At 35.0% G+C, this 12,534-nt stretch overlaps 2 protein-coding genes across 4 annotated transcripts in view; one reads left to right on the top strand and one right to left on the bottom strand.

The window, feature by feature from the left end:
• LOC127869971 (uncharacterized) overlaps positions 1-7,375 on the top strand; it is a 96,980-nt gene extending 89,605 nt beyond the window's left edge. The window contains 3 exon segments of the mRNA XM_052412630.1: positions 2,483-2,738; positions 3,394-3,687; positions 5,511-7,375. Of these exon segments, the coding sequence (XP_052268590.1) occupies positions 2,483-2,738; positions 3,394-3,687; positions 5,511-5,671 (711 nt within the window). The 3' untranslated portion in view covers positions 5,672-7,375.
• A 3,271-nt stretch (positions 7,376-10,646) lies between these two features.
• Positions 10,647-12,534, bottom strand: part of LOC127868448 (tektin-3-like) — a 35,338-nt gene continuing 33,450 nt past the window's right edge. For all 3 annotated transcript variants that reach the window (XM_052410238.1, XM_052410237.1, XM_052410239.1), the window contains exon 7: positions 10,647-12,516. In XM_052410238.1, coding sequence (XP_052266198.1) covers positions 12,303-12,516 — 214 coding nt within the window. In that variant the 3' untranslated portion in view covers positions 10,647-12,302. The remainder of the gene's footprint in view (positions 12,517-12,534) is intronic.

Below are 12,534 nucleotides of genomic sequence, written 5' to 3'. Positions count from 1 at the left end.
TATGTATGTCAATCAAAGCGCTGATACAGCTTGATGAGGTACATTGAAAGCGCTGATACAACTTGATGAGGTATGTTGTGGATACATGTATGTCAATCAAAGCGCTGATACAACTTGATGAGGCACATTGTGCATACATGTTTGTCAATCAAAGCACTGATACAGCTTGATGAGGTACATTGTGCATACATGTATGTCAATCAAAGCACTGATACAACTTGATGAGGTACATTGTGCATACATGTATGTCAATTAAAGCACTGATACAGCTTGATGAGGTACATTGTGCATACATGTATGTCAATCAAAGCACTGATACAACTTGATGAGGTATTTTGTGCATACATGTATTTCAATCAAAGCACTGATACAACTTGATGAGGTACATTGTGCATACATGTGCTCAATCAAAGTGCTGATACAGCTTGATGAGGTACATTGTGCATACATGTATGTCAATCAAAGCACTGATACAACTTGATGAGGTACATTGTGCATACATGTATGTCAATCAAAGCGCTGATACAGCTTGATGAGGTACATTATGCATACATGTATTTCAATCAAAGCACTGATACAGCTTGATTAGGTATTTTGTGCATACATGTATTTCAATCAAAGCACTGATACAACTTGATGAGGTACATTGTGCATACATGTATGTCAATCAAAACGCTGATACAACTTGATGAGGTACATTGTGCATACATGTATGTCAAAGCGCTGATAGCATAGATAGTCTGTTGGCAAGATATAAGACTGATATTAATACTATATGGAGGTTAGAATGAACTTCTATTTCACACATAAATGTCTTAATGTTCTAATCACCTTGAGGATACATGCTCTTTTTGAGATATTGGTACAATTATGGTAGTAATTTATGGTACAATGGAAACCCTATAAACCAGATCCTCTCTAAACCGGACAAATTGTCTGGTCCCATTTTTCCCTTATAAAACCATGTGTCTAATATCTCCTCAAGACTGGAATCCCCTCAATTCCAACTAACGGTCATTCTTTGGATCCAGATTGGGCCATTCCACACGTTATTGTACCTCTCTAAACCGGTAAGGACACTGAGGTTTATAGCACCTCAGACCTAGAGTCAAAAACTTAATTAATAAAAGAAGTCAAAAAAATTTCAAACTGTAATAATCACAAAACAATTTAAAGAGAATTGGCCAGTGATGTACGTATTGATCAATAGAAGTGATGAAACTGATTATAATAACTGATAACAAACAGCAACCAGGGTTCTTTAGTGTGTTTTGTTTTTGATGTAGGAAGCCGTGCTAAATTTTATTAAGCTTAATGCTATATTGTTTATTACAATTTAGTGTCATATAAAATGGTTAATTGCAGTGTTCTTGAAGCAGTTGCATTTAGATATTCATTTGGATTTCAAATTGGCAATTAAGATAACTAAGACTAAAAATGTCCGAACCTCCTTCCTAAGTGAAGGCGCGTGGAATAGTCTCCAGAACACAAAATCAAACTGATCAAACAGAGATGTTGCCTAAACATACACACTTTTACCCAACAAAAGTCGGTTCAACAATAAGATACAATTTTAAAAAATCAACAAACTTGTATGGGACTGGTTCTGTATTGAAAGGGCTAAGTCATTGCTGATCTCTGGTCCGATCATACAGGAAAAGGCACTGAGCTTTTCTAAGTGTGTGTTTTTCTAAATAAGCTATGTAATTGACCATCTGAAAGTAAAATAGTCAATTTTCACTCTTAACCGGAATCCTCTCTAAACCGGAATTTCCTCTCGGTCCCAGGGGTGTCAGGTTTAGAGGGGTTTCACTGTATAAAAGGATATTGCAGCAAACATTCACAAAACGGGTATGATATCTTTGATTATCGAATATCAAATCATTCAGGTGATCGCTATGTGGCTTAATTTGATCAAATTGGAGTTCAATTTTGTTTGTTATTTACGCAATGACCAACACTTAGCCAAGTATTATTTCTTAACGGACCTCCATTGTGCAGTTTGGCCCCCTGTGCTCATTTGTTCTAGAAATTTCACAATTTGTTTCAGTTGACCATGATTGATATTTAAAAGCACTTAGATTTGATAAATTTTATTTATCACTGTCAGAATGCACCAAGTATTAAACAGTTTTGATATACAGATTTGAATCTTCATAGCACAGTCATGCTAGTAAATAAAGAGGAATTTGTCTCAGAATCATTACAATGTTTAATTCAACTTTTAATTTAATTAAACGTACAAATAACATGTGGAAAGAAGGATCCGAAGTTCAAAAAAGTAACCATATAAAGTTAAAAAATAAAATTCTAATGTTTTTGAATTTTAATATAAAGAAAACAAACATTTGTTAAATTTTCTTTAAAAATTAATTAAGTTTCTTTTAAGTATAAAACAGGCTTTTCTTGCTTTGATTTCTAAATAAATTTTTCCAATTTTTGTTTAAGGTGTTATTGATGGTAATTGTTTTGTTTTTTTCAGCTATGCGGCTACTTCATAGCATTCCTGGTCTACATGTACACAATTCGCTTCATGCGGCTATTACGATTCAACAGAAAAATATCCGTTCTTGGTGATACTTTAATGGCTGTTGCAAAACCAATAGTGAGCTTCATGATAGTGTTTATCTTTGCTTTTATTGCGTTTGCACTGACAGCGCATATATTCTTTGGGAAAACTCTGCGGACCTTTAGGACATTTGTGACGACAGTTGAAACACTCACCGTCATGATGCTGAGTAAGAAATTGTGTTTGTATGAGCCTTGGTCTGGGAAAATGGGGCTTAATGCATGAGTATAAAGTGTAGTCCCAGAATAGCCTCTGCAGTCTAAACAGGCTTATCAGCCTATGTTGAATTTATTGTTTCAAGGACATTTCTTGTTAATGAAATCCAGTGCAGGCAGAGAGTGTCATCCCTGAATAGCCTGTGCTGACTGCACATGTAGCCAGTGCTGACTGCACATGTAGCCTGTGCTGACTGCACATGTAGCCTGTGCTGACTGCACATGTAGCCTGTGCTGACTGCACATGTAGCCTGCGCTGACTGCACATGCTTATCCGGGACACTTTTTGCACATGCGATAAGCCCCATTTTTTCAGAGCCAGGCTTTTATCTTTTGTTATTTTTTTTTTACAATATGATCTTCTATGTACTTAAAATGGTTGTAGATCTCCCAGTTTAGTATCTCTGTTTTGAAACTGTTGCTATCTGTTCTGTAGGAAGAATGTTTTTCAAACAAACTTTACTGCAAAACCATGATTATGGAGTGTTTTGTATTGACATATCAACCATTATTTTTGTTCAAGTATGTTATCCAGCATTTTTATAAGTAGATCAAATTTCAGAAAAATATAATATTCCATTGCAATTATTTCTGAATATTTTACTCCAGACAAGTTTGACTACGAAAGCATGATGATGGATTCATTGGTGGTGGGCCCAATACTATTTGGGTTCTTCTGTGTGTCGTTCAACATCATTCTCATCAACCTCCTCATATCGGTGGTGCTGGAGGGATTCACTGCGGTGAGGCGTGACAAGCAGAAGCAGAGCAATGATTATGAGATTGTTGAGTTTGTGATGAAGCGAGCAAAAATGGTGCTTGGTGTCGGGCAGCCAAAAAAAAGCAGACGACATAATTTGCCTGTCAGTGATCCAAGAAAGAGTAGATTTGTTTATGTTGAAAGTAAGTATTTTTTGCTCTCAGCTTTATTACTTGGTCTTTAAGCTTTGTATTTGGATGTGATGTATGTCATTTTGAATGTTGTCACCCAGTACAAATTTACATAAAAAAATTAATTTGCAGATGAGTGTTTATTTTGCTAAAACAAATGAATTTACTTAACCCTATACCACTAAGATACGTATTTGTACGCTTGTGTAGTCCCTTAGAAAGTTAAATTTAATTTAAAACCTAAATTCATACTAGATTCAAGTTTTAAAGGCTTCATTTCCAAATCTTACTGATTAGCAGCAAACAGCATAAAACCTGAACAGACTGTGAGTTACTCGAAGGCTGTCCTGGTTTTATACTGTTTGCACATAGCCATTTTCACTTTGCCTCTGAGTGGGAAAGGGTTAAGATGTGTAGGAATTTAATCATGAAACTTTTGTGCTCGCCAAACTAATGTTCAAGTATGTGCGTCATTTACCATCATAGCCTAAAATAAATACCACCATCAATCAAAAATGTAAGAGCTCACTACAGATCAAGCCTCTCACCTATGAACATTGAAAAAAAAGACTCAAAGTCAATCTAATTTTTGTGTCTCAGACTTAAAGGGGCCTCGTCACGTTTTGGTAAATTAACAATTTTTTTAAAAAAAGTTTCAAATTCGCAAATTTTCAATGTAGTTATGCTATTTGTGAGAAAACAGTAATACTGAACATTTGCCATGCTCTTAAATATCCAATATATTCATCTTTTGATGGTTTAAAAACCTGAAAATTATAAAGCATTGCAACGCGAAACGATTGAATTATTTGGAGAGTTCTGTTGTTGTTGTTATATTTTGGGATACTACGAGGATTGCTTATGTAAAGAATAAAAATACACACTCATTGTATGAGCATGGATGTCTGAGTGGTCTAAGCGATAGACTTTTACTCCAGGGGTCAGTGGTTTAAGCCAAGTTGAGGCTTACTTTTTTTTTCTTTCTTTAATTTTATTCTTGTTTTTTAACGGAGCTTTTAAATCCAATGTTTACATTTATCAATATAATGCATTTAATGACAAACTTCAATACATGCAAAATTCTGAGAAAAGGCCCCTTTAACAAGAACTCATAGGAGTAGAAAATTATGCAAACAATCAAATTCAGTTTTATAAAAAAAACTAGCAGCAAGAAAGATGATATAGAGTCAGACATAAGTCGTCCTTTTATATCATAATTATTAGAATGAATTCAGGTTGTATGGTAATTTCTTCACTAATGAAATATGGTAATGACACGCATCATACTGTACAGGGTCAGCAAGAAGCGATGCAACTTAGTGGCAGTTGTTTTACATGTAGTGATGAATATAAGCCTTGTTTTGCACTTACTTGACTTATTGCATGTGTGTTAATTTTTTTCCATATAATCTTGCACAAACCCCACAGGCTAATCAGGGACGGCTCTTTCCTGGACAGCTTTTTCCTCTTTAATGGAATTTTTTGTCACTTCCAAACAAAATCCAGTTAAAGCCGCAAAGTATCGTTCATGATTAGCCTGTGTGGACATGCAGTCCATGATCAGCCTGTGTGGACATGCAGTCCATGATTAGCCTGTGTAGACATGCAGTCCATGATCAGCCTGTGTGGACATGCAGTCCATGATCAGCCTGTGTGGACATGCAGTCCATGATTAGCCTGTGTAGACATGCAGTCCATGATTAGCCTGTGTGGTCATGCAGTCCATGATTAGCCTGTGTGGACATGCAATAAGTATCAACCATGATTAGCCTGTGTGGTCATGCATTAAGCCCAGTTTTCCCAGAACGAGGCTCCTCTTATGATGCATGCTTCAGAACTCACTGCAGAGGAGCAGAAGATACAGGAGTTAGATGAGAAGGTAGAGAGGATGCTGTCACAGCTGGAGGGGGTCACAGACGTGAACACAGAGGCCGAGACGATGAGGGAGGAACTGGAGGAGTACATGAGCAGACGTCGCCGCATCGTGGTCGGCTAACACAACCTCATCCGCTCGATTGCATCAAATCTTCATTGTGACATTTACAAAATAACACCTCATGCATGTTTTATTGCTCATCAAACAACAATTTAGGGTTCTCATGCATAGTAATGAAACCATGAAGGAATGCAAAACATCAAAATGACATACTTCTATATACATGTACTAGTAATACAAAAATTATATATCTCACAATGCAGTATTAGTTTCCATACTCAAGTTAAGTTAAATGTCAAGAAAGAAAAAATATATAAATTACATGCAAAAACTATATAGTATAGTAAATTATTCAGAATTTATGCAAAAACACTGATTAACTTGTTTGTAGTTAATGTTTGCAAAGCTGTGCCTGGCTCTTATTGGCCAAGGGAAAATATACGCTGACATTCATGGGCGCTGAACTTTGACCCGTTTTCTATCCCTCTGCTTATCCTCTGTGACTGTCAATGTCGTGTTGAATTTGGTTGTTTTTAAATGACTGAAAATTTTACTTATAAATGCAGAGAACATTGAATTTCAGACATTTGATTTGATGTTTTTAAAATTGCAATGAAACTATCCAGGCAGTGCTTTTACCAGCTCCCTGTACGTTTCCTAGCCTAGAAATTTCAAGGCAGTGCTTTTACCTGTTCCTTTTAGCAGCTACCTGTACATTTCCTATGCCTAGAATTGTCCAGGCAGTGCTTTTACCTGTTTCTTTTAGCAGCTCCCTGTATGTTTCCTAGCCTAGAATTGTCAAGGCAGTGCTTTTACCTGTTCCTTTTACAGCTCCCTGTATGTTTCCTAGCCTAGACTTATCAAGGCAGTGCTTTTACCTGTTTTTCCTATCCTAGAATTGTCCAGGCAGTGCTTTTACTAGTTCCTTTTAGCAGCTCCAATTACGTTTTCCATGCCTAGAATTGTCCTGGCAGTGCTTTTACCTGTTCCTTTGAGCAGCTCCCTGTTATGTTTCCTAGCCTAGAATTGTCAAGGCAGTGCTTTTACCTGTTTCCTAGCCTAGAATTGTCAAGGCAGTGCTTTTACCTGTTCCTTTTAGCAGCTCCCTGTACAATTCCTACGCCTAGAATTGTCCAGGCAGTGCTTTTACCTGTTCCTTTTAGCAGCTCCCTGTATGTTTCCTAGCCTAGAATTGTCAAGGCAGTGCTTTTACCTGTTCCTTTTAGCAGCTCCCTGTTATGTTTCCTTGCCTAGAATTGTCAAGGCAGTGCTTTAACCTGTTCCTTTTAGCAGCTCCCTGTTGTGTTTCCTAACCTTGAATTGTCAAGGCAGTGCTTTTATCTGTTCCTTTTAGCAGCTCCCTGTACGTTTCCTAGTCTAGAATTGTCAAGGCATTGATTTTACCTGTTCCTTTGAGCAGCTCCCAGTTATGTTTCCTAGCCTAGAATTGTCAAGGAAGTGCTTGTACCTGTTCCTTTTAGCAGCTCCTTGTACGTTTTCTATGCCTAGAATTGTCCAGGCAGTGCTTTTACCTGTTCCTTTTAGCAGCTTCCTGTATGTTTTCTATGCCTAGAATTGTCCAGGCAGTGCTTTTACCTGTTTCTTTTAGCAGCTTTCTGTACGTTTTCTATGCCTAGATCTTTCTGTATGTATTATTGGTAGACAATACTGAAAAACATAAACTTGTGTCTGATAATTATAAAAATTACTGTGACATTCTTAATCATGTGATTGTTAATTTGATCATTAAAAAGGTTAAACTGGTCAGTAGGTTACTTATATTTACCATGGTTACTGACAGAAATATAGGGTCTGGCACGTGTTGTCATATCATACCATATTTTATTAAACAAGTTCAGGAATTTTGTTAGTAAGCGAGCCTTTGGCGAGCTTACTGGCGAATTTTCTGGACGATTTTAATAAAATATGGTATGAAATGACGAGTGTCAGATCTTTTTTATCACATGCTTTTAAATGAGCAAAGTATATAAATATTTACGCAATGATAAATCCCAAATGTTATTTACATTTCTTGACGTCATTTGACGTTGCATCGTCATTTCAGCAAAATAACAAAATGCGATCGGTCAATCAAACGAAAACTAAGCCAATGAAACGCTTAAAAATATATTACACATGTGCAAGATAAAAATATTCGTATAAATGGTTATATCACATGGGAAACAGAGTATGGCATGTGATAAAAACTGTTTGGTTGGATTGGTTGTTATATCAAAGATAAATGCTCATATGAATGAAAAATATTTTATAAACATGGTTAAGAAAAGAATGTAATCCTCTGATATTTTGTTTATAATCAACTTGATTGTTTTATCTACTATAACTAGGAAGAAAGCTGTATTTAACTAACATTGCATTTATGCCCCCACACATTGTGAGGCATTAAGTATTGCACGTCTCTGTCCGTCCGTATCTCCTGAAGATTTTGAATTCAACAACTGTGTTGATCTCGCTGTAACTTTCTCAGGTGAAAGACTTAATGTGACGATGATCATTTATAACAGAATTTTGAAAACTAGTTTTTGCGGAGATATGGTGTCTTCTCTGTTTTACTGCGACAGAATATATATATAATCCCAAAATGTTGTGTTTAAACTGCTTTTTTACTGCTGGGTTTATTTCGTTCAAACTTTAACAATTAAATAACCTTTATGTCTAGACTGATGATGGTAAAAGAAGGAATTTTTAGCTGCGACAAGTTTGGGCAGAATAATATCCCTTTGGCAGTTTTTCTACTGACGAATATATGAACAAACAATTTTGTATTTGGACTTTTTTAATTACTGACAGGATCTCTCTAAAAGTTTCACAGTGGAATAAAATGCATGTGAAGATGATTGTGAAGAAAATAATGATTTGTTGCTTTTTTCATCTATAGAATAAGTAGTCTCAAAATTACTTCGTCGTCTTTAACTACTGGGTGGATCTGAATGGCTGCAATAAGTTTTGCATTTATGTTAGGTCTTTGTGAATGGTCCCCAAAATTGTCCCCTCCTCTTGAACTGCTTTGCTGATTTCTCTTGAACCTTTACTGCTGAATGACCTTAATATGTAGATGACGGTTAAGAAAAGAATTTTCTTTGCAAAGAGTTTTTGCAGACTTATGCCTTTTTATTCACTGTAGAATATATAGTGGATGTGTCTGCGTCCAAACATGCGTTGTGGGGGCATAAGTGTCTGTGATAGATTTCTAGTAATCATGGCTTTGAACAGTAACATGTTATTCATTTCTTTCTTTTTTCCATAAATAAAATGTGTAGGGAAATATTGTTATGTTGTCAATATTCCTCAAAAAATTTTACTACATGGTAATTGAATAGAAACTGCAAAAGTATGTAAAAAGCAGGCAAACTAGTATGGCGTAAAAAAACATTGTTTACACTAACCTCACCAACCCTATTTTTTTGTGGCAACCCTTCACTTTCTTTTGAGTTTTTATGTCCCCCACCACTATAGTGGCGGACATATTGTTTTTGCCCTGTCCGTTGGTTTGTTTGTTTCCCCAACTTTAACATTTTGCAATAACTTTTGCAATATTGAAGATAGCAACTTCATATTTGGCATGCATGTGTATCTCATGGAGCTGCACAATTTTAGTGGTGGAAGGTCAAGGTCATCCTTCAAGGTCAAAAAAAAAATCAAAGCGGCACAGAAGGGGACATAGTGTTTCTGACAAACACATTTCTTGTTTTATACTTGTTTTTACATTTGGTCATATTTCCAAAAATAACTTTTTCTTGTTAAGAAAGAAATGATGCATACAGATTTGGAAGATTTTAGTCATTTAACATCCTTATAAAAGAGTTAAGTAACCCATGTGTATTTTTTATGTGAAAAAAAAAAGTTAACTGACTTACCAACCATATTGTTTTTAGAGATGTCAGTAGAAACAAACAACTTGTATACGCCATGTTATTTTTTTTAAATCCTGATTTGTATTGGTTTAACTATCCCATTCTTTGACTTTAGACAGGAGCCCTGTTATATAACGACAAGTTTTTGTTTTAATTTACTTCTGTAGTAAAAAAATATATGGATATTTACAACTCCCTACAATATTTAATAAAACAGGTCCCAAACAAAATGGATTGCAGATACACCTATTGGCAGTTTTGCTCTATATACCAAATACTGTTACAGTAGATCTCATTAGGACCTTGTGAATGTCAAGAAAATGTGTATTTACAGCATCCATGGCACAGAACATATAAAAGAGCATCCCTTTCGTCTCGAGAGTGATGATTGTTCAAACGGACAGTATTCTACGATAGCATGTACTGTTACTTATCAAGTTGCGATATATTGGTAACAAGGTCAAGAGAATTGTACACAATGCCAAACAAATATTTCTTGATGCTCGTGTCCATTGAGATTCAAACTCGAGCCTACAAAAATCCCACACATCAAATAATTATTTTACAACAATACAGTACCCTTATGAATTGTGTTCATGCATATAGAGGTTCTTCACATACATCTATTTATTACAATTTAACTAGTACATATTATCCCACACCTGCGATGTGTCCAGTTAACAACTTTTTATATATAAACATAAATATTTTACTGAATACCTATAAATAGCAGACCTGCATATTCAGTAATCATTCAATAAATACTTATTTAAAATATAAATGGTTTTGAAAATATAATACTGATTAATTAATTAGCTATTGATAATCCCATTTAATACCAGCCTTTGACCTACAACTTCTCCGACTTCAAAGCAACACAATATTCTTATATCAGTTTTGTTCTAAGAATGCCATTTATTTGAATCATGCATGGTTTTCACCCACACAATTTACAATTTATTCTTAAAAATTCAAAATTACTTGAGCACCATTGGCAGCATGCATTTTTTGAAAAAAGAACTACATTCATTCGAAGTCAAAATATGCCAAATTTTACGTCCCAACGTTATTTATAGTCAGTGATTTAGGGCCATGAATTTCATACACCTTTTCTGTGTGTGTTTTTTATTTGGTTATTATAAACAGAATGCAACACAAACTTGTCACTGCATCAACTTTATTTCACATTGTCAACCATACACATAGAAACAGATATAGCACTCATTCTCAGGAAGGGGGGCAACAATACATAAAATAAGATACATAGATAGATAGGCATCACACGCAGCAAACAGCAGGGGGAATGGTAGACAGGAAAGGAAAATATCATTTAACCAATTTATGCCTAGTGGTCTCTCCCATCCTTCTAAATTGGATCAATTTATTTCCAAAATTAGGGATGTCTAGTATATTTATTTCTATATTTCGAATATTTCTTACAGAAATTTCTGTAAGCAAACAGTGCAGACCCAGATGAGACGCCTCATCATGCGGCGTCTCATCTGGGTCTACACTGTTTGCCACGGCTTTTTTTCTAGACGCTAGGCATACATGGGTTAAGAATGCTGGTATTATATGAGAATCATTCATTTTACTTTAAGAAATAAGAACAATTCAAACATGATATTTAAATTTGATAAGTTAATACAAAATTGGTAAAATTATGCCAGGTAAAGCACTCATTTGTTATATATCGCTTTTTTGTATTACAATTTTTATAAAATTGTAACAGATCAATATAGCATATTTTCTTGGCAAGGTTTTACGTGTACTTCTACTTGTGCAGTACAACAAAGATATCACAGACTTGTTAATGGAAAAAGCTTGTAAATAATAACAGTCAGACAGGAAAACTAAACATGTAAATGAAAGATAAGCATCAGATGCTGAAATATACAATGAATATGTGAACACAAACCCGATCATGAAAAATGTGCACAAAAATAATAATACTGCTAGGTGATATCAAGGCAATGAAAAATCTAATTTCTCTAAATTTATTTTAAAATTTATGTATACCTTTAACTTAGGCCATAAATAGAATTATATGTTGTTTCATGGAAAATGACTAAAAGGCTATATAGCATTAACAAGTAGAGCTCACCAGTTCATGATTATTCAATACACTTAGCTGTCAATTGTGATAAAACATCAATATTTCTACATGACCCTATTCATGTGGCTATTAAAACGTTTGATTATGGTTAAAATTGAATACTGGAACATTCATTTCATAAAAGGCATTCTATAAAAGTTAGTAAAATCACAGTCAAATAATAATACTGTTTCATTTCAATTGGGATAAAATACAATACAGCATGACGATACGTGGAATTATGCTCTATCACATTTGCACAAATATGTAATAACAAAAACAAAAACAACATCAGTTCTTGAGCAAAAGAACCAATTTATTAATATTGTTCATGATTTAAACGTAACAAAAACATGGACAATTAAATATGTTCAAAAAAATACAGGCAGGTTAAAACAAGATCAACATTTATATATATAATGTATAAGGCATCCTAAATGTAAAATCGCACTGCTGGATGTATATAGGCTCAAAAAAGTAATGTGTACACAATTTTAATTCACATAGCAAAAAAGTAAAACGGTATAATATAATAATTAAAGTGTAACATATAATCCTATTCCAATTTTACAAAAATACCAAAATCTGACCCTCAAAAAATTGCAATAATTTTTTTCACTGTCGCCAAGTTATAAAGGATGAAAAACGGCCTATAAAGATTGTTTTAAATTGAAGTGACACCACTCAGACGTCAACAAAGTCAATATTAATAAAGTTAAATTTAAAGGGACACAACCCTTGGTGACATTGGGAAGGTTTTTCTCATTCCCAAGCACTTTTCCCTATCGATAAACAGCGAGTTATTCTTGATAGAAAGGTCCTGCTCGAGGGAGGCCTTCGTGCGCAGCAAGTGCTGCAGGGTGTTCTCTGCCTGGCGCAGCTTGGCCTGAAGTGACTCAACCGTCTCGGAAATCTCCGACACCTCCTCAACCAGTCTGTGTGCAATTAGATGC

Source organism: Dreissena polymorpha, chromosome 2 (genome assembly GCF_020536995.1).
Source record: "Dreissena polymorpha isolate Duluth1 chromosome 2, UMN_Dpol_1.0, whole genome shotgun sequence".
NCBI lineage: Eukaryota > Metazoa > Mollusca > Bivalvia > Myida > Dreissenidae > Dreissena > Dreissena polymorpha.
Note: the sequence above shows the minus strand (reverse complement) of the source record. Positions and strands in the feature narration are given on the sequence as shown.